Raw genomic sequence first — 18,992 nt, 5'->3', positions numbered from 1 at the left:
CCGTGGTATATCAGACCGTATACCATGGGTATGACAAAACATGTATTTTTACTGCTCTAATTACGTTGGTAACCAGTTTATAATAGCAATAAGGCACCTCGGGGGGTTGTGGTATATGGCCATTATACCATGGCTAAGGGCTGTGTCCAGGCACTCCGTGATACGTTGTGCATTAGAACAGCCCTTAGCCGTAGTATATTGGCCATATACCACACCTCCTCATACCTTATTTCTTAATTAAAGAAGTATGCCTTTTAGCTATCTGCAAACATGTGTATCCCATATTAGTTTATGGGATACACACATTCAGTATTTTATAGGGATAGTTCACCGAAATTACAGAATTACATATTGGATTCCTTACCATGTAAGCAGTCTACGGACAAGGTATGACAGCAATCCATGCTTTGGTTTTGTTCACCTGGCCACTGTTTCTTTTGCATCTGTGGCACAAATCAAGTGCAAGTCAATGGTTCTGATATTAGCATTTTTCTATTTTAATGTCCAAGTCATCCTAAAGTATCTAAAAAGCTCAATGAAGTTACTTATAGATCATTTGGACACGAGACCCGAAAATGTACTTACACAGGTACCGTCGACTTGCACTGGATTGGTGCCAGATTGTAAAAATATTGCAGTTGTCAAGTAAACAAGCCAAATCATGAATCAAGGATTGTGGTCATACCTTGTCCGTAGACTGCTTACAGGGTAAGGAAACCAACATGTTATTTTGTATTTTGGGTGAACTATTCTTTTCAAGGGATTGATCAAATTGTCCTTACTTTGAAAGCCATCTACGGACAACCTTCCCTTCAACTTAACAATATTCACAAAAAAGTGGATATGTCAAGTATAAATCAACATTTATATACAGATACAAGTTAAAGTCATCTGTTAACAAGAAAATAACACACACAAAAAATTCAACTTAAGGTTTTTATTTATTATTAAAAAGCACTGGCAGTTTTGTATCAAGCAAACAATGGAACCAAATTATTAGTATATGTTCCATATCACAAAATAATAAGCTATGGGGAAAAAATGAATTGAACCACGCAAATTATAAACCGTAATAAATTAATCCTTAAAATAATAGCAACAATACATGATTACACTTGGGTGTTGCACAGGAAATATGGAAGAAATGTTTAAAAGACACCTGAGAGTATAAATATCAAAGAACAAGTCGCAGCATTTATTCAATTAGTTCCACAGGTCCTCTTATCTACGTAACCAGAGCTCAAATAAGAGGTTTCTTAAAGAGTTATTGATGTAAAAATGTGGCTTAACAAAACTCTAAAAACATTGGTTCTATACAAACAATGCAGCTGTGTATATTTGTTTAATTAGTGTACAGAGGGAAACAATTAGCATAGTATGCCCTAAGGTGTTCAGCACGATTAATTAAATTGTTTGAGATATGGTTATGCCCCCTCCCCCTCAGACAGATTTAGTGGTTTGTAAAATGTATATTGAGTTATTGGTAACTTTATCTGAAGCAAACCTACATAAGGACTTTATAACCCATTCATAACCCATACAGTACACATTTATAAGCAGTTAATGAATATTGCATAAATGTTTGTTTGTTAACTGCAAATAGTGAACACTGAAATATCAACTTGTTAACATAAGCATTTAAGCAATGTTCATGTACTACTTATGAATGTGTTATGAATGGCTTATTAAGTCCTTATGTAGGTACCACTGAAATGAAGTGTTAAAAAATGTAACGCAGTAGGTCCAAACTAAACTGATATAAGTAGCAACATGAAGGGTAGTGATACATACTGAACACTTGTGAGATGCCAAAACTGACGATCAGCACTATTGAACACCACAGGTACGTAATATACTATGAAAAAGTGTTAAGCACAGTCGAAACTCTGTACACGGAGCATACAAGAGAATATAGACAAGACAACTAAAGAGATGTTTCCCTGGCAGAGTGTAGTTTTCACTTGAAGAGCACGGGAAGTTCAAACCTAAGGCCTGATTGTGTTTAGAAGCGTTTCATGAGAAAAGGTGAGTTTCTTAATGGACTCCCCTTTTGTCCAACTACTTTCCAAGGGAAGACAAGTATTACACAAGCATTGCGAGGTGAATTGTTACCCTTTGTGAAATAATCATAAATTTGGCGCGAGGCAGACTTACTGTCAGAAAATTAAACAAATACATTTGGAAAATGATGACATCCATGAAGACATTTTCAATTCATTTGAAAACATAGCAAACACTTTTACTAAGTCATATTGTGGCTTTGTTTGAAGTAGTTCATTTTTGTTCGATAACTGCCAGCAGTTACCAAGAGCTGTAAGATAAGAACTTGTGAAAATGTGTACAAATGGCAAAAGCGTTTCAACTTAAAAGTTGAATACAGGTACATCCCATTACAATGGAACTAACAGTGATCAAATGATGCAGCAAGAATGATCAATTAAAGTCAGTTTGTTAGTAAAGACAGAGAAGGAATATATTGGAGGGACTGTATGACGAGAGAGGTGCCTTAGTCATGCAATTCAATCTTTCTGTGGAAGAAATAACAAGGCTCTGAGAGCATAGTGTCTGAGAAAAGCCACATACATCATTATGCTCAGCAAAGAAACAGTTCAAAAACAAACACATAATAACCCCAATCTATCCTTTACCGCACTTTCCTAAAGCACTTGGACAAATGTGGCTTACTAACCCAACCATTGGTTCTAATAAGTATAATGAGATCACATGTATCTTTATCAAATTCCACAGTGTTCAATTGTAGAAGCATATTAACAGAGGGAATACCTATCACACAAATTAACCAAGTAGCTAGCATTAAAAGCAACCTCTGGTTAAAAGTGGCATATTGCATATGTGTATTTGTATTGTGCCGACGAGTTGGCGTAAACCTGTAGAAATGATTCAAACTGTAAACATGGTGCAAAAATAAGTATGAAATAGTTTAAGGCTTTCTGAATTTCCTGAAGCATTGTTCACTGAGATAAAGTAATTATGTCCATTTAGATGGACAGACAGTGGAAACAGTAGAAAGTGTCTTCTCTTTCTATAACAAAATGTCATTAGAGACACACGCTTACTCACAGGCAGCGCTATCCTATCCAAGTGTATAGTCTGTCACCCCTAATATAAGGACTACAATTCATCACAAGTATTACTTCCTCTAATATTTGTTCACGATATTCTCTACAATAGAAGGTTAAAGGTTATATACATTTGCATCCGTAACGGATATAATACTACGTGTATCATTCGTCAAGGTTTCATGGATAGTAAAAAGAAAAGTTGATCTAGAATTAATAAGGATGGTATGTAACCAGCTAGTCTTCAGCGGTTTAAACCATTCATCATCATTACTGAAAGTTAAGTTGACCTGCATTTAAAATTATAATACAGTAAATACGATATTACAAAAAAATGTTTTATAACTAAGCCAACTAAATTCCAATGGCAAAAATGCATGGAATGTGCAACTTCTAGAAACTGAGGACATGTCATCAGCAAAGCTGCTACACTTTTAGTTGACCTCAGCCTCTCTACGCCTCTAGTTAAATATCACAAAATGGCGCTAGCAAGAAAGGAAACAGCCACAGTAAAAAAGCATGGAGCACCATCTCTCTAAAATAAGCAGAGAAAAGAAGGAAAATATTTGGCTGATGCGTGTGCTGAGACTGCGGAGTGAAGACAGTGAGAATTCCCTGCATGTGTGAGTGTTTTTCAGTTAAAGGTTTTGAGTTTTAGTTGAGCGTTGAGACTGGTGTCATCTTCATCCGTCGGGGTGGGTGGTGAACGTGCCCCAACCTAGATACTGTTGTGTGGGGAGTTGTGACAGACAGGCCTGGCTAGTGGATCTGATTGGTTAGGACCTTTGGTTAAGACCACTCCCTGTGACCCTTGCTGACCCCAGCCCTAGACGTGGGAGTGAACCCACTGACCCCTGCACTCACTGGCCCATGGCGGGGCTGGACGCCCCCTGGCCCCCAGGGGACGAGGCCTTGCGGCCCAGCATGGACGGCTGGAAGTCGGGGTGGCGGCGGGCGTGCTTGATCAAGTGGTCACTGCGCATGAAGCGCTTGTCGCACAGTGGGCACAGGAAGCGCTTCTCGCCTGTGTGTGTGCGCGTGTGGCGAGCCAGCTCGTCCGAACGGGCAAATTTTTTCTGGCAGTCGGGCCAGGTACAGGGAAAAGGTCGTTCACCTGATGAAGGGAGACAGAGAGACATTCAAATGAACATACTGAGTGTGGCACAAATGTCAGACTGGCAAATATTGCCCTGCTCGTTCCAGTCACTAACACTAGATATGCAGCGGTCGGTAGTAAGCTAGACTCTTGGCAGACCCTTGTATACCAATCAAGTTAGTAGAAAGTGTATAATATTATCAGCATACATTTTCTTTATAACGCAAAAAGGTAATCCACCCCTCTGCTCTATTTTTTCTACCATGTTTTTGACTTGTTTATTGTTTACTCCATGTGTAACTCTGTGTTGTTGTCTGTTCACACTGCTATGCTTTATCTTGGCCAGGTCGCAGTTGCAAATGAGAACTTGTTCTCAACTAGCCTACCTGGTTAAATAAAGGTGAAAAAAAATAATAATAATTATGCACCAAATCAATCTACGTTTTAAAGAAAAACCTACTCTGGTCATGGTTCATATTGAAGAGAGACATTTTGAAAAGTGAATGCAAAACGTAGAGAGCAATAGATATTGACACTCATAGGGCAGACAAACACAAACATACAGTGTGGGTGGCCATCTTAGAAAGGCGCCCTCAACACATCCCATAGAGATAGATAGAGGACTCTAGTGCCCAAAAGCCTGTTTTAGCATGGGCAGTGCATATTTGAGGACTTTCGCCATTTTGGAGTATCAAATCAAATTTTATTTGTCACGTGCACCGAATACAATAGTTGTAGACCTTAGCGTGAAATGCTTACTTACAATCCCTTAACCAACAATGCAGTCAAGAAAATAAGAGTTAAAGAAATATTTACTAAAACTAAAGTAAAAAATGTACAATAAAATAACAATAACAAGGCTATATACAGGGTGTACCGGTGCCGAGTCAATGTGCGTGGGTACAGGTTGGTTGAGGTAATATGTACATGTAGGTAGGGGTAAAGTGACTATGCATAGATAATAAACAGAGAGTAGCAGCAGTGTAATGCAAATAGTCCGGGTAGCCATTTGATTAATTGTTCAGCAGTCTTATGGCTTGAGGGTAAAAGCTGTTAATGAGCATTGGAAACTAAAGTTAAAAAAATAACACAATAAAATAACGGGGCTATATACAGGGGGTACCGGTACCGAGTCAATGAACGGGGGTACAAGTAGTCAACTGGGTGGGACTTCCTATGGGTGAAGGAAGAATCACATAACATATAATCAATTCCATCCAGGTTACTAGGAGATCGGCCAGTGAATTATACTCGTGAGGAAACATTCCCTAACTGCAGGTGGCAGTAAATCAACAACCTTGGCCTTGTATCTGTTCAAACAAAACACTCTAGGTGGCAGTGTGCACCCTTTCAGTTTGTTTGCCAACTCAGAAGTAGTAGATGAAGAAAATGGACTACTTCAAAATGGAGATGGCCTCAACAGTATATGTCATTTAGCAGGCACTTTTATCCAAAGCGACTTACAGTCATGCGTGCATACATTTAACTCTTGGGTGGCCCCAGGAATCGAACCCACTACCCTGGCTTTACAAGTGCTGTGCATTACTGAGCTACAAAGGATCAATAGAGCTCCCAAGACGGTTTTCATATGAATATTCTAAAATCGGCATAAAACATTTTCCCACCAGAGATGCGTTACCAACAAACGTATTTATTGCGAATAAAAGTCTGTGCGTGATGTGGCAGTGCACATAAAAATAACTTGTGGTTAAATTCTTATGCACCAAATAAAAAATACAAGGTAAATGGGTTTCAATCGCATTTTCAGTTCTGCTGATGGATTTGTCACAAAAACTGTTGCGTTATATAGCAAATGTGCCCACTCTGGTCTTGGCACGTGTGCTCTAGCCAACAGCTCACATATACAGTGAGGGTAGGCTACTTAGATGATGATATGGATAAGAGCAAGATGTCACGGCAGCCTGACATCGATCATCATGTCACTAGAATAAGACCCTCGATATTTATTGGAAAGGAGCATCAAACTCATCACCTTGTACTTTCACCACCCTGTGAAGTTCATCATTCAATCTATAGCCGAGTAAACTGCATGCTTTCCCGTGTCGTAGTGGGACAACCACACAACATATCGTCGCATGACTACAAGTTTACGTCGATGTGATGGTCATTATATAATTTTTGGTGAATAAAGGAGTTTCCACCGTTGAGGACAACCTTTATGTTGACTAGACTTTAATGCATGAAGGTATCCACAATGTGCAGCCTCCTACGCCTATTTTGTGGCCCTAATACAATAGAGTAACATTGCTAATAGGAGTCAACCCAGGACAGACGAAAGGGGTGCCAGGAGCTATTATCAAGACCGCAAAGCGGATCTGCGTTTTGCAAAACTCCACACTCCCACTCACTGGTCATGGCTAGAAGGGATACCGATTTTAGCTAGCAAATGATTCAGTGGAAATCAAATCAAATTCAGTCTGCTGTAGAACTCAACGCTGTGTAAAAACGCAAACTCTCGTCGTAGTGAACGAGACTATGACGTTTTTTTGACGAAACCCTTCTAGCCACGATCCACTCACTCCCGTTTTGTGGGCGTTCCCTAACGATTTGTTCTATTCAGCACGCGTTCCTGTTCTAATCCATCATTGACCCTGAACACCCCCCCCCCCCCCCCCCCCCCCCCCCCGCCGCCCCCCAGGACTGTGCGGACACCTGGGCAATGGACACCTGATGCATATACACATGTATACAAAGTTACAGCGCTAAACATACCATTTTGACTGGGAAAACTATGACAGCAATGGCTGATTTCAATAAATATGTTTTCGAAAAAGACGTGACTGTTACACGATGGCCACATTGATGCGAGGTGGGATTAAAAGATTTGGCTGTTTGAGTTGAAAGAGCCACCGAACCTGCGCAAACGCCCCGAATGTTACATTTAATCTCGAACTCACTTCGTATGCAAATCCAACCTAGTTGTAGCATGTTCGTCACTAGTCTTTTTTTCGTCCAGCCCCATTCTTTTGTTCGATTACTTCTTTGTTATGAGCCCTCTATTTGAGTTTTTCCCTTTTGTTCTGGGAGTATTGTAACGTTACTAACTCGCGGGTAAACGACTCGTCTCGTCCACCCAATCGACAGTGTATCCCTGTGAAGAAAAACACTTTTCTTCAGCCAGAAATATGATAATTGTAGATCGGAGTGACTCACAAAGGGGGGAGTGCTTAGTTAGAATGGACAAATGTGAAGTTCTGAATCAAATTGCATAATAAAATTACATTTGTGGAGACTATAGCTAATTCCCAATTATTATTTTTACAGTTTAAACTATATAACAGCCAGCTATATAATTGTACCTGTATGGGTTCTGATATGGGCTTTCAGATGAGATGATTTTCCATAAACTCGGTCACAGCCGTCGTAAATGCACTGATGTCGCTTTACTGGGGACCGAGGCGCCCCTCCTCCCCACTGCTGTTGAGTAGCATTGTACTGTCCAGGAATTGGAGTAGCAGAGGGGGTCATGGTTGGGGTAGTTGAGTCAGACAACGTGGTGTAGCCGCTCTCCCCACATGAGGAGTTGCTGCTCTCCGAGTAGGCAGACATGGACCGGAATTTGCCGTGGAGGTCCGTGAGGATCCCGGCCACCGTCATCATGTTGGCCCCTTCGAGTCTCAGCGTCTCACGCACCTCCCTGTCTTCGTTCGACCCTTCGGGCTCCCCAGGATGAACGGCCTGGGGAGGGGGCTGGGCGGCGAGGACAACCGGGGTGGGTCGGTGTAGGACGGGACCGCTAGAGATCGACATCAGACACTCGGCGGCTAAGTAATCCGAATACGCAACCATCGACATTCTTGTTTTATGTTGTTGACTTTAGCAAGTCCTTTGTAAAATGTTGTTTTGTTTTCGGTGTCGTTTTCGAAGGGGACTAGCCAGAGATTTCGACTTCGTTATGTCAGACGAACTCGTTGAACCGACCTTTTCCAGCTATCCCTATACCGTCACAAAGTCTTGTCGATATGTGTGCTCGAAATTATATAAAACAAAAGCAACTATACTAAAAAACTATACTGCCAAAACGTGCCCGTGCCTCCAGCCCCACATGCATGATTTACATCATCCGAGGGCTCATTGTGTCTGCCTCTGAAAAGCCGGTCAAACCTACGCCCACCGATACAGAGCAACACGCACAATCTGACGTTGCGGACTGACGTGAAGAGCGGGCGTGGTGGATGTGTATCTTAGTGGGTGGAAGCGACCGATACAGCAGCGTGGAAAGGTGGTGCTCTGTGCTTGAGTTGAGGGTGTAGCCCTACTGTAAATGGTTTATCACATTTCATGACTTCCTCTTACACCCTATTTCTCCTTTGTCAACAACATATATATGAAGCACTAAAAATGCGTGTGCTATTTCAGCAATAATTACATTTTTTGTTATTTTGATTCCATTACCATAGTACATCATTATCTTTATGCTGTATATTAGATTTATGGATTATTTTACTCTTTTGAAAGTCATTTTAAGGTCTAGTACCTAAGAGCAGAGGCTAGACAAAGACACTAGATGTCTCTCTTGTACCTGTTCTTCTTTAGCTTCTGCTCACTTCCATATATAGCATCACATAAACAGTCACACCACATTTTCTCTGGCTGGCTGTTTGTGATGCCATCTGTCGCACCATAATTACTCACTTGGAGGCTTAACCAAATCTGACCCCAACAATGAACTGGTGGATATCATCGTGCCGTAATAGAGACGCAATAGAGCCTATAGGCAATACGATTAATGAAAATGACCGTTATGTACACTCCCATCATAATATAAAAACATGGACAACCCTTGATTACAGTGTTATGGGTGGATTATAAGGGTGCATAGAATATTTGGGTCACAGAACATACATCTATTGTATATGCAACAATATGACAACCAGGTTGCCATAACATTGTTGATTCTCACTAAAAAGCAACAAACATAAAACTTTAAAATCCCAAATGTGAGTTGTGCTTTTCTGTCTGGAAGGAACCCTTCTTTAGCCATAGGGGGGTTTATATACCCTAAAGTGTCTTTGCATTGAGGGGGGGGGGGGTAATGTTGTGTCAAGTGACTGGCTCAGTGGATGTTTGTAGCTCCAGGCTGGAAGGTATTTCCTGATTGGATACTGTGAGTAGTGCTGGTCACTGTGGAAACAGGAGCAGGCACAAGCATGGCCATTCACTGCCTGTGTGAGAAAAGGGACTGTTCTTCAGTCCAACTACTGTACTTACATGTGGAGTCTTGGAAGCCAGGGCTGCTGCAGTGATTTGAGAATGCTATATGGCACCAATCAGGCCTTCGAGGACTGGTGTTGCCCACCCCTGCTATATGGCACCAATCAGGCCTTCGAGGACTGGAGTTGCCCACCCCTGCTATATGGCACCAATCAGGCCTTCGAGGACTGGAGTTGCCCACCCCTGCTATATGGCACCAATCAGGCCTTCGAGGACTGGTGTTGCCCACCCCTGCTATATGGCCATGTCTCAGCTTGGATTATGACTCTCTCATCTTCATAGCTCTCATTCTACTACACCGTAAGATATCTATGGTTTGTGATTGGATTTGTGATTTGACTTATTCCTAAAGTTTGTTCTCATTTCGGACAGAGATGACTGACTGTTTTTCAGTGAAGAATGGACAGTAACTGTTGATACTTTTTGAAAGAGGAGAAAATGAGTTCCTACATTATGACTACTGGCATTTGCAAATTAGACATTTCAATTGAGTGAATTAAACATTGAATCTGGGGTTTTCACTGAGTTTTTAAGCTTGTTTAAAGGGTTTGTGTGTAGATTTTGTGATTTTAAAAATATTTTTCTATAGCACTTCAGATGGATCATCAGCTTTTGTAATCCCGAATGCATAGGTGCGAACGAATTTAATGATAAATCATACAGTACATTCTTAAGTGCTTTTTTATGGTGACACTTCATAATAACTTCAATTTACAAGCCATTAATAGATGGCTTTTCTTTCCAGCAAGTCATTAACACATTCATTATAAATTATTTATTAATAGCGTATTATTGAATGTTATTATAAAGTGTTACTGTTCCATGTTTTGAATTGAATAAGATAACTACTTCTCTCAAATGCACTTCATCTTCAAATAATATTTTTGCAGGAATCTCCTTGCGAATGATTTTGCCGAAGATTGTATCTACTTCTCAAAGCTGGGCTGTTGACATTCAGAATTTATTTTTAATTTAAAAAAACAAGCATTCTAAATGGTCTGTTATTTGATGGCTACAGCTTCCTCATCACCAGACAACTCGTAGCAGAGAGGGGTGAGTTACACCTGCAGATAAGCACGACGATAGCCACTCCTCTACAAGGCTATATCTCAGGCAGAAATGGACTGACTCTCAACTGTGTGTGTCACCTGATGATGCAGGTCAGATATACAGAAATATTCACACCGTTAAGGTGATTTTTTGGGGGTGAAAATGTGACTTTGAATCATTGAATCATTGACTTTGAATCATTGAATTCACCTTGAAAATAACATTTTTACAGGCCAATAATTATTTCACTTTTGGAACTCAGTTCCCCCGAGTTCCTCCTTATTTCCAGCACTGAATATAATGAAACATGGGAAATTAATATGATATGGGACTTTTAGTGATGTTCTTTTCTATGCTCCCTATAGATTAGGAATCCCCAGAAGGAACATTTTGTGCATTTTGAGGTAAATCTGAAATGACAGCATGAATATTGATTGCTTTGTGCGTTTTGTGTTCTTTCTCTTCCTTGCTCGTGTGCGGGTTTCCCCCTTGATTTTATGTGCTGTGCTTAATACAATGTACCCATTGATTATTTCTGTTTGTGCTATAAAATCATTAATTATTATGGATGATTTGAGTTACAAAAGCACATATCATCCACATGATTTAGACACATGCATGATTTAGTCACAAAATAGTGCAGAAATTATATAAACACAGTAGTCCCAGATAATTCCAGAACATTGCAATTGTTTTTCCTTAGAATGTGATAATCTGCTCCGACAACCATCATGAGTCTGTATCAAGTTTGCCAAAGCTGTGCTGAAACAAAAGCCTGATATCCTGCAGCTTCCCAGAACCACGTTTGGATACCTATGTCGTCGTCATATCATATTGTATAGTCGATAATCCTCGTGACTTTTTTCCATCCTGTGTCAATTCTTGAGACAGATCTGTACTGGACCTGCGCTAGTACTGTAGGTGTGAGAGGAGACGCCCTCTACTGGTGAAGATGAGGAACCTCAGTCAGTGTCAACGGGCCGACTTCTGACACTCCCACACAAAACACCAACACATTCACATACGCTACATATGCACACACACACACGCATAGCGACACAACACAAACACACATACATACACATTACACACTCACTTTTACACTCATAATTTGCTGCTGCTACTCTGTTTTTATTTTACTCTTATTATTATCTATTCTTATTTACTCTGCCATCATGTATATACACTGCTCAAAAAAATAAAGGGAACACTTAAACAACACAATGTAACTCCAAGTCAATCACACTTGTGTGAAATCAAACTGTCCACTTAGGAAGCAACACTGATTGACAATAAATTTCACATGCTGTTGTGCAAATGGAATAGACAAAAGGTGGAAATTATAGGCAATTAGCAAGACACCCCCCAAAACAGGAGTGATTCTGCAGGTGGTGACCACAGACCACTTCTCAGTTTCTATGCTTCCTGGCTCATGTTTTGGTCACTTTCGAATGCTGGCGGTGCTCTCACTCTAGTGGTAGCATGAGACGGAGTCTACAACCCACACAAGTGGCTCAGGTAGTGCAGTTCATCCAGGATGGCACATCAATGTGAACTGTGGCAAAAAGGTTTGCTGTGTCTGTCAGCGTAGTGTCCAGAGCATGCAGGCGCTACCAGGAGACAGGCCAGTACATCAGGAGACGTGGAGGAGGCCGTAGGAGGGCAACAACCCAGCAGCAGGACCGCTACCTCCGCCTTTGTGCAAGGAGGTGCACTGCCAGCGCCCTGCAAAATGACCTCCAGCAGGCCACAAATGTGCATGTGTCTGCTCAAACGGTCAGAAACAGACTCCATGAGGGTGGTATGAGGGCCCGACGTCCACAGGTGGGGGTTGTGCTTACAGCACAACACCGTGCAGGACGTTTGGCATTTGCCAGAGAACACCAAGATTGGCAAATTCGCCACTGGCGCCCTGTGCTCTTCACAGATGAAAGCAGGTTCACACTGAGCACATGAGCACATGTGACAGACGTGACAGAGTCTGGAGACGCCGTGGAGAACGTTCTGCTGCCTTCAACATCCTCCAGCATCACCGGTTTGGCGATGGGTCAGTCATGGTGTGGGGTGGCATTTCTTTGTGGGGCCGCACAGCCCTCCATGTGCTCGCCAGAGGTAGCCTGACTGCCATTAGGTACCGAGATGAGATCCTCAGACCCCTTGTGAGACCATATGCTGACACATGCACATTTGTGGCCTGCTGGAGGTCATTTTGCAGGACTCTGGCAGTGCACCTCCTTGCACTAAGGCGGAGGTAGCGGTCCTGCTGCTGGGTTGTTGCCCTCCTACGGCCTCCTCCACGTCTCCTGATGTACTGGCCTGTCTCCTGGTAGCGCCTGCATGCTCTGGACACTACGCTGACAGACACAGCAAACCTTTTTGCCACAGTTCGCATTGATGTGCCATCCTGGATGAACTGCACTACCTGAGCCACTTGTGTGGGTTGTAGACTCCGTCTCATGCTACCACTAGAGTGAGAGCACCGCCAGCATTCAAAAGTGACCAAAACATCAGCCAGGAAGCATAGGAACTGAGAAGTGGTCTGTGGTCACCACCTGCAGAATCACTTCTGTTTTGGGGGGTGTCTTGCTAGTTGCCTATAATTTCCACCTTTTGTCTATTCCATTTGCACAACAGCATGTGGAATTTATTGTCAATCAGTGTTGCTTCCTAAGTGGACAGTTTGATTTCACAGAAGTGTGATTGACTTGGAGTTACATTGTGTTGTTTAAGTGTTCCCTTTATTTTTTTGAGCAGTGTATTTACCTCAAATACCTCGTACCTCATTGATCTGGTACTGGTACTCCCTGTATATAGCTTCACATTGATTTGGTACTCCCTGTATATAGCTCCTCATTGATCTGGTACTCCCTGTATATAGCTCCTCATTGATCTGGTACTCCCTGTATATAGCTCCTCATTGATCTGGTGCTGGTACTCCCTGTATATAGCTCCTCATTGATCTGGTACTCCCTGTATATAGCTCCTCATTGATCTGGTACTCCCTGTATATAGCTCCACATTGATCTGGTACTCCCTGTATATAGCTCCACATTAATCTGGTACTCCCTGTATATAGCTCCTCATTGATCTGGTACTCCCTGTATATAGCTCCACGTTAATCTGGTACTCCCTGTATATAGCTCCTCATTGATCTGGTACTCCCTGTATTTAGCTCCACATTGTTCTGGTACTGGTACTTCCTGTATATAGCTCCACATTGATCTGGTACTGGTGTAACGGATGTGAAATGGCTAGCTAGTTAGTGGGTATGCGCTACTAGCGTTTCAATCAGTTACGTCACTTGCTCTGAAACCTAGAAGTAGTGTTGCCCCTTGCTCTGCAAGGGCTAGTGCTTTCGTGGAGCGATGGGTAATGACACTTTGTGGGTGACTGTTGTTGATGTGTGCAGAGGGTCCCTGGTTCGCGCCCAGGTTGGGGCGAGGGGACGGTTTAAAGTTATACTGTTACACTGGTACTCCCTGTATATAGCTCCACATTGTTCTGGTACTGGTAATCTCTGTATATAGCTCCACATTGATCTGATACTCTCTCTCTCTCTCTCTCTCTCTCTCGTACTCTGTTCTAGATCATACAATATGCATATTATTATTACTGTTGGATAGAAAAGACTCTGAAGTTTCTAAAACTGTTTGAATTATATCTGTGAGTAAAACAGAACTCATTTGGCAGCAAACTTCCATACAGGAAGTGAAAAATCTGAAAACGAGGCTCTGTGTCAGGGCCTGCTTATTCAACTGGCTTTTATTTATCGATATGTATGCACTTCATACGCCTTCCACTAGATGTCAACAGGCAGTAGAAGGTTGAATGGGGTGTCTAGGTTGATGTGAGGCCGAATAAGAGCTTTTGGAGTGGCAGGTCCGGTATTTTGTCAGTTTTCGACAGCGCGCAGGGGAACTCGACATTGTCTTCTGAAAAGCGTTCGGTATACACCGCGAATTGCTCCGGCTCTGATTTTATTTGATACATATGAGAAAAATATCATAAAGTAGGATTTTTCAACCGAGTTTGATCAGTTTATTCAACGTTTATTGGGAATTTTGAATTTTTCGTTCCATGCGTCAAGAGCTGATGGACACGTGAGCTTGACATTGCTAGCCAAAGTTGCTAATTCGACAGAAGAAATGGACATTCTAAAACCAAACAACGATTTATTATGGACCTAGGACTCCTTGCACAACATTCTGATGGAAGAACAGCAAAAGTAAGACAACATTTATGATGTTATTTTTTATTTCTGTGTAATATGTTGACTCCAACACCGCGGAGAATAGGTGAGCGCTGTCTCACAATAACGCATGCTGTATGTTGTGGTAAAGTTATTTTTTTAAATCTAACACAGCGGTTGCATTAAGAACCAGTGTATCTTTCATTTGCCATACAACAAGTATTTTTATGTAAAGTTTATGATGAGTTCTTTCCTCAGATTAGGTGAGTGTCCAAAATATCTCCGGACATTCTGGTGAATTGTTGCTACGTATTCACAATGTATAACCACGATTTGCAGCTCTAAATATGCACATTTTCGAACAAAACATAAATGTATTGTATAACATGATGTTATAAGACTGTCATCTGATGAAGTTGTTCAAGGTTAGTGATTAATTTTATCTCTATTTTGTCGGTTTTGTGAAAGCTATTTTGGCAGGGAGTAAATGGCGTTGTGTGTTTGGCTATTGTAGTGAGCTAATAGAAATATATATTGTGTTTTCGCTGCAAAACGCTTAAAAAATCGGAAATATTGGCTGGATTCACAAGATGTTAATCTTTCATTTACTGTACACCATGTATTTTTCATAAATGTTTTATGATGAGTATTTAGGTATTTCACGTTGCTCTCTGTAATTATTCTGGCTGCTTTGGTGCTATTTGTGATGGTGGCTGCAATGTAAAACTATGATTTATACCTCAAATATGCACATTTTTGAACAAAACATAAATGTATTGTATAACATGATGTTATAAGACTGTCATCTGATGAAGTTGTTCAAGGTTAGTGATTAATTTTATCTCTATTTCTGGGTTTTGTGAAAGCTACCTATGCGGTGAAAACATGCCGTTGTGTGTTTGGCTATTGTGGTTAGCTAATAGAAATACATATTGTGTTTTCGCTGTAAAACATTTTAAAAATCGGAAATGATGGCTGGATTCACAAGATGTTTATCTTTCATTTGCTGTATTGGACTTGTGATTTCATGAAATTATATTATATGATATCCCTGTGGCTTTAGGCTAGGCTATGCTAGTCAGCTTTTTTGAAGAGGAGGATCTCGGATCCGGGAGAGAGAAGCGGTAGAGGTTAAAACCTTTTGTCAATAGGGGGAGCTGTTAACATTTTTTATTTCTGGGTGTCGCCAAATTAAACTGCCTCGTGCTCAATTCTTGCTCGTACAATATGCATATTATTTATTCTATTGGATAGAAAACACTCTCTAGTTTCATAAACCGTTGGAATTATGTCTGTGGGTGACCCAGAACTCTTTCTACAGCGAAATCCATGACAGGTACTGCGATGGTCTGAGAGCGAAGCTCTGGTTTCAGATCAGTTTTAAAAGTCTGTGTGTATCCTATGGAACGACATGAACTGCACCCGCCTTCCCCTGGATGTCAGTAACCAATGAGAAGTGGAATGGGCTTGCTACGTAGCTCTCAGAGGTTATAAAAGGCCAAGGAGTGAGGGTAGCCTTCCTTTCGACGCTGAGCATTGCGCAGAGAGGGACCTCAGGATGCCATTTTCAAACGCTCAATTATCAACGTTAGATGTATCCGTCTGTAATTTAATTAGATATAGGTGTTAGAAGCATCATAACGAAGCTATTTTAAACCGAGTTATATCAGATTGTGGGGGTATATTGCTATTTTTCGGAATTTCCTCAGTATTGCGCCTTGAGGATTTGGACACGTTGGGGCAAAATAGCTATTGTTAGCTATTGTTAGCTGCTATATCAGAGGTTGAATGCAACGTTTTACAACCAAGCAACGATTCTTTTGGACAAAGGACCACCATGCCAAGATTCTGATGGAAGCTCGTCGAAAAGTAAGAGCTATTTATGATGTTATTCCGTTTTTATGTGGAAAAATGTAAACTCCATAATGGCGATTAGTGACGCGATTATTGCAGCACTAGTCTGGCTGTAACGCACACTGTATGTCTAGTAACGTTAATTTTAAAAATCTAACTCAGCGGTTGCATTAATAACTAATGCATCTTTCATTTCATGTCCAACCTGTATTTTTTTAGTCAAGTTTATGAATAGTTTTTGATAAAAATATTTGTATTTTCAAAATGGCGCCGGGCAGATTGCTTGAGTAGTTGAACACTATTTCCATTGTGTAAGCACGATTTGTGCTGCTAAATATGCACATTTTTCGATCAAACTCTATATGGATTGTATAATATGATGTTACAGGAGTGTCATCGGAAGAATTCTGAGAAGGTTAGTGAAAAAATTAATATATTTTTGGCGATGATTACGATATCGCTCTCTTTGGCTTGAATCAGTGCTCGGGTAACGTTTGCATATGTGGTATGCTAATATAACGATTTATTGTGTTTTCGCCGTAAAACAGTTAGAAAATCTGAAATGTTGTCTGAATTCACAAGATCTGTGTCTTTCCATTGCTATGTGCTGTGTATTTTTAAGAAATGTTTTATGATGAGTAAATTGGTAATACAAGTTGCTCTCTGTAGTAATTCTAGTCGCTTTGGTGAGATTTGTGATGGTGGCTGCAATGGCAAACTATGATTTATACCTGAAATAGGCACATTTTTCTAACAAAACCTATCCTATACCATAAATATGTTATCAGACTGTCATCTGATGAGGTTTTTTCTTGGTTAGTGGCTATCAATATCTTAGTTTAGCCGAATTGGTGATAGCTACTGGTGGAGAGAAAAAATGGTGGACAAAGAAAAATGGTGTCTTTTGCTAACATGGTTAGCTAATAGATTTACATATTTTGTCTTCCCTGTAAAACATTTTAAAAATCTGAAATGGTGACTTTATTCACAAGATCTGTATCTTTCATTTGGTGTCTTGGACTTGTGATTTAATGATATTTAGATGCTACTATTTAAATGTGACGCTATGCTAGTGATGCTAATCAGTGTGTGGGGGGGGGGGGGGGGGGGGGGGGGGGGGGTATCCCGGATCCGGGTTTCTGAGGCGGTTAAAGTTAACCTAGAGGTAACAAATGCATGGATTAATTTTTCTGCATCATTTTTTGACAGAAAATTTCAGATTTTTGCAATGTTAAGTAGATGGAAAAAAGCTGTCCTTGAAACTGTCTTGATATATTCGTCAAAAGAGAGATCAGGGTCAAGAGTAACGCCGAGGTCCTTCACAGTTTTATTTGAGACGACTTTACATCCATCAAGATTAATTGTCAGATTTAACAGAAGATCTCTTTGTTTCTTGGGACCTAGAACAAGCATCTCTGTTTTGTCCGAGTTTAAAAGTAGAACGTTTTCAGCCATCCACTTCCTTATGTCTGAAACACAGGCTTCTAGCGAGGGCAATTTTGGGGCTTTACCATGTTTCATTGAAATGTACAGCTGTGTGTCATCCGCATAGCAGTGAAAGTTAACATTATGTTTTCGAATAACATCCCCAAGAGGTAAAATATACAGTGAAAACAATAGTGGTCCTAAAACGGAACCTTGAGGAACACCGAAATGTACAGTTGATTTGTCAGAGGACAAACCATTCACAGAGACAAACTGATATCTTTCCGACAGATAAGATCTAAACCAGGCCAGAACTTGTCCGTGTAGACCAATTTGGGTTTCCAGTCTCTCCAAAAGAATGTGGTGATCGATGGTGTCAAAGGCAGCACTAAGGTCTAGTAGCATGAGGACAGATGCAGAGCCTCGGTCTGACGCCATTAAAAGGTCATTTACCACCTTCACAAGTGCAGTCTCAGTGCTATGATGGGGTCTAAAACCAGACTGAAGCATTTTGTATACATGGTTTGTCTTCAGGAAGGCAGTGAGTTGCTGCGCAACAGCTTTTTCTAAAATTTTTGAGAAGAATGGAAGATTCGATATAGGCCGATAGTTTTTTATATTTTCCGGGTCAAGGTTTGGCTTTTTCAAGAGAGGCTTTATTACTGCCACTTTTAGTGAGTTTGGTACACACACCCGGTGGATAGAGAGCCATTTATTATGTTCAACATAGGAGGGCCAAGCACATGAAGCAGCTCTTTCAGTAGTTTAGTTGGAATAGGATCCATTATGCAGCTTGAAAGTTTAGAGGCCATGATTATTTTCATCATTGTGTCACGAGATATAGTACTAAAACACTTAAGTGTCTCTCCCGACCCCAGGCCCGGGCAGAGCTGTGCATATCCAGGACAGCTATCCCTGGAGGAATACGCAGATTTAAAGAGGAGTCCGTAATTTGCTTTTTAATGATCATGATCTTTTCCTCAAAGAAGTTCATGAATTTATTACTGCTGAAGTGAAAGCCATCCTCTCTTGGGGAATGCTGCTTTTTAGTTAGCTTTGCAAC

The 18,992-nt window shown here is 41.0% G+C and overlaps 1 protein-coding gene across 1 annotated transcript; it reads right to left on the bottom strand.

Annotated features, from left to right (window-relative positions):
• Positions 1-922: 922 nt before the first annotated feature.
• On the bottom strand, positions 923-8,399 carry LOC129823779 (Krueppel-like factor 9). Its single transcript, XM_055882748.1, has 2 exons — positions 7,497-8,399; positions 923-4,194 (listed from the first exon to the last, which is right to left on the bottom strand). Exons 1-2 carry the CDS (start codon positions 7,990-7,992, stop codon positions 3,941-3,943), a joined length of 750 nt encoding a protein of 249 aa, XP_055738723.1. The 5' UTR covers positions 7,993-8,399; the 3' UTR covers positions 923-3,940.
• Between the last annotated feature and the right edge of the window lie 10,593 nt (positions 8,400-18,992).

The sequence above is a fragment of the Salvelinus fontinalis genome, chromosome 26 (genome assembly GCF_029448725.1).
Source record: "Salvelinus fontinalis isolate EN_2023a chromosome 26, ASM2944872v1, whole genome shotgun sequence".
Classification (NCBI taxonomy): Eukaryota; Metazoa; Chordata; class Actinopteri; order Salmoniformes; family Salmonidae; genus Salvelinus; species Salvelinus fontinalis.
The sequence above is the reverse complement of the archived record's forward strand: the minus strand, read 5'-3'. Positions and strand labels throughout refer to the sequence as shown.

Excerpts from the sequence above, each read along its gene's own strand:
- LOC129823779 (XM_055882748.1), bottom strand. The coding sequence starts at position 7,992 with ATGTCGATGGTTGCGTATTCGGATTACTTAGCCGCCGAGTGTCTGATG. Across the intron at positions 4,195-7,496 it reads CCATATCAGAACCCATACAG|GTGAACGACCTTTTCCCTGT; the intron begins GTACAATTATAT and ends TCCCTTCATCAG.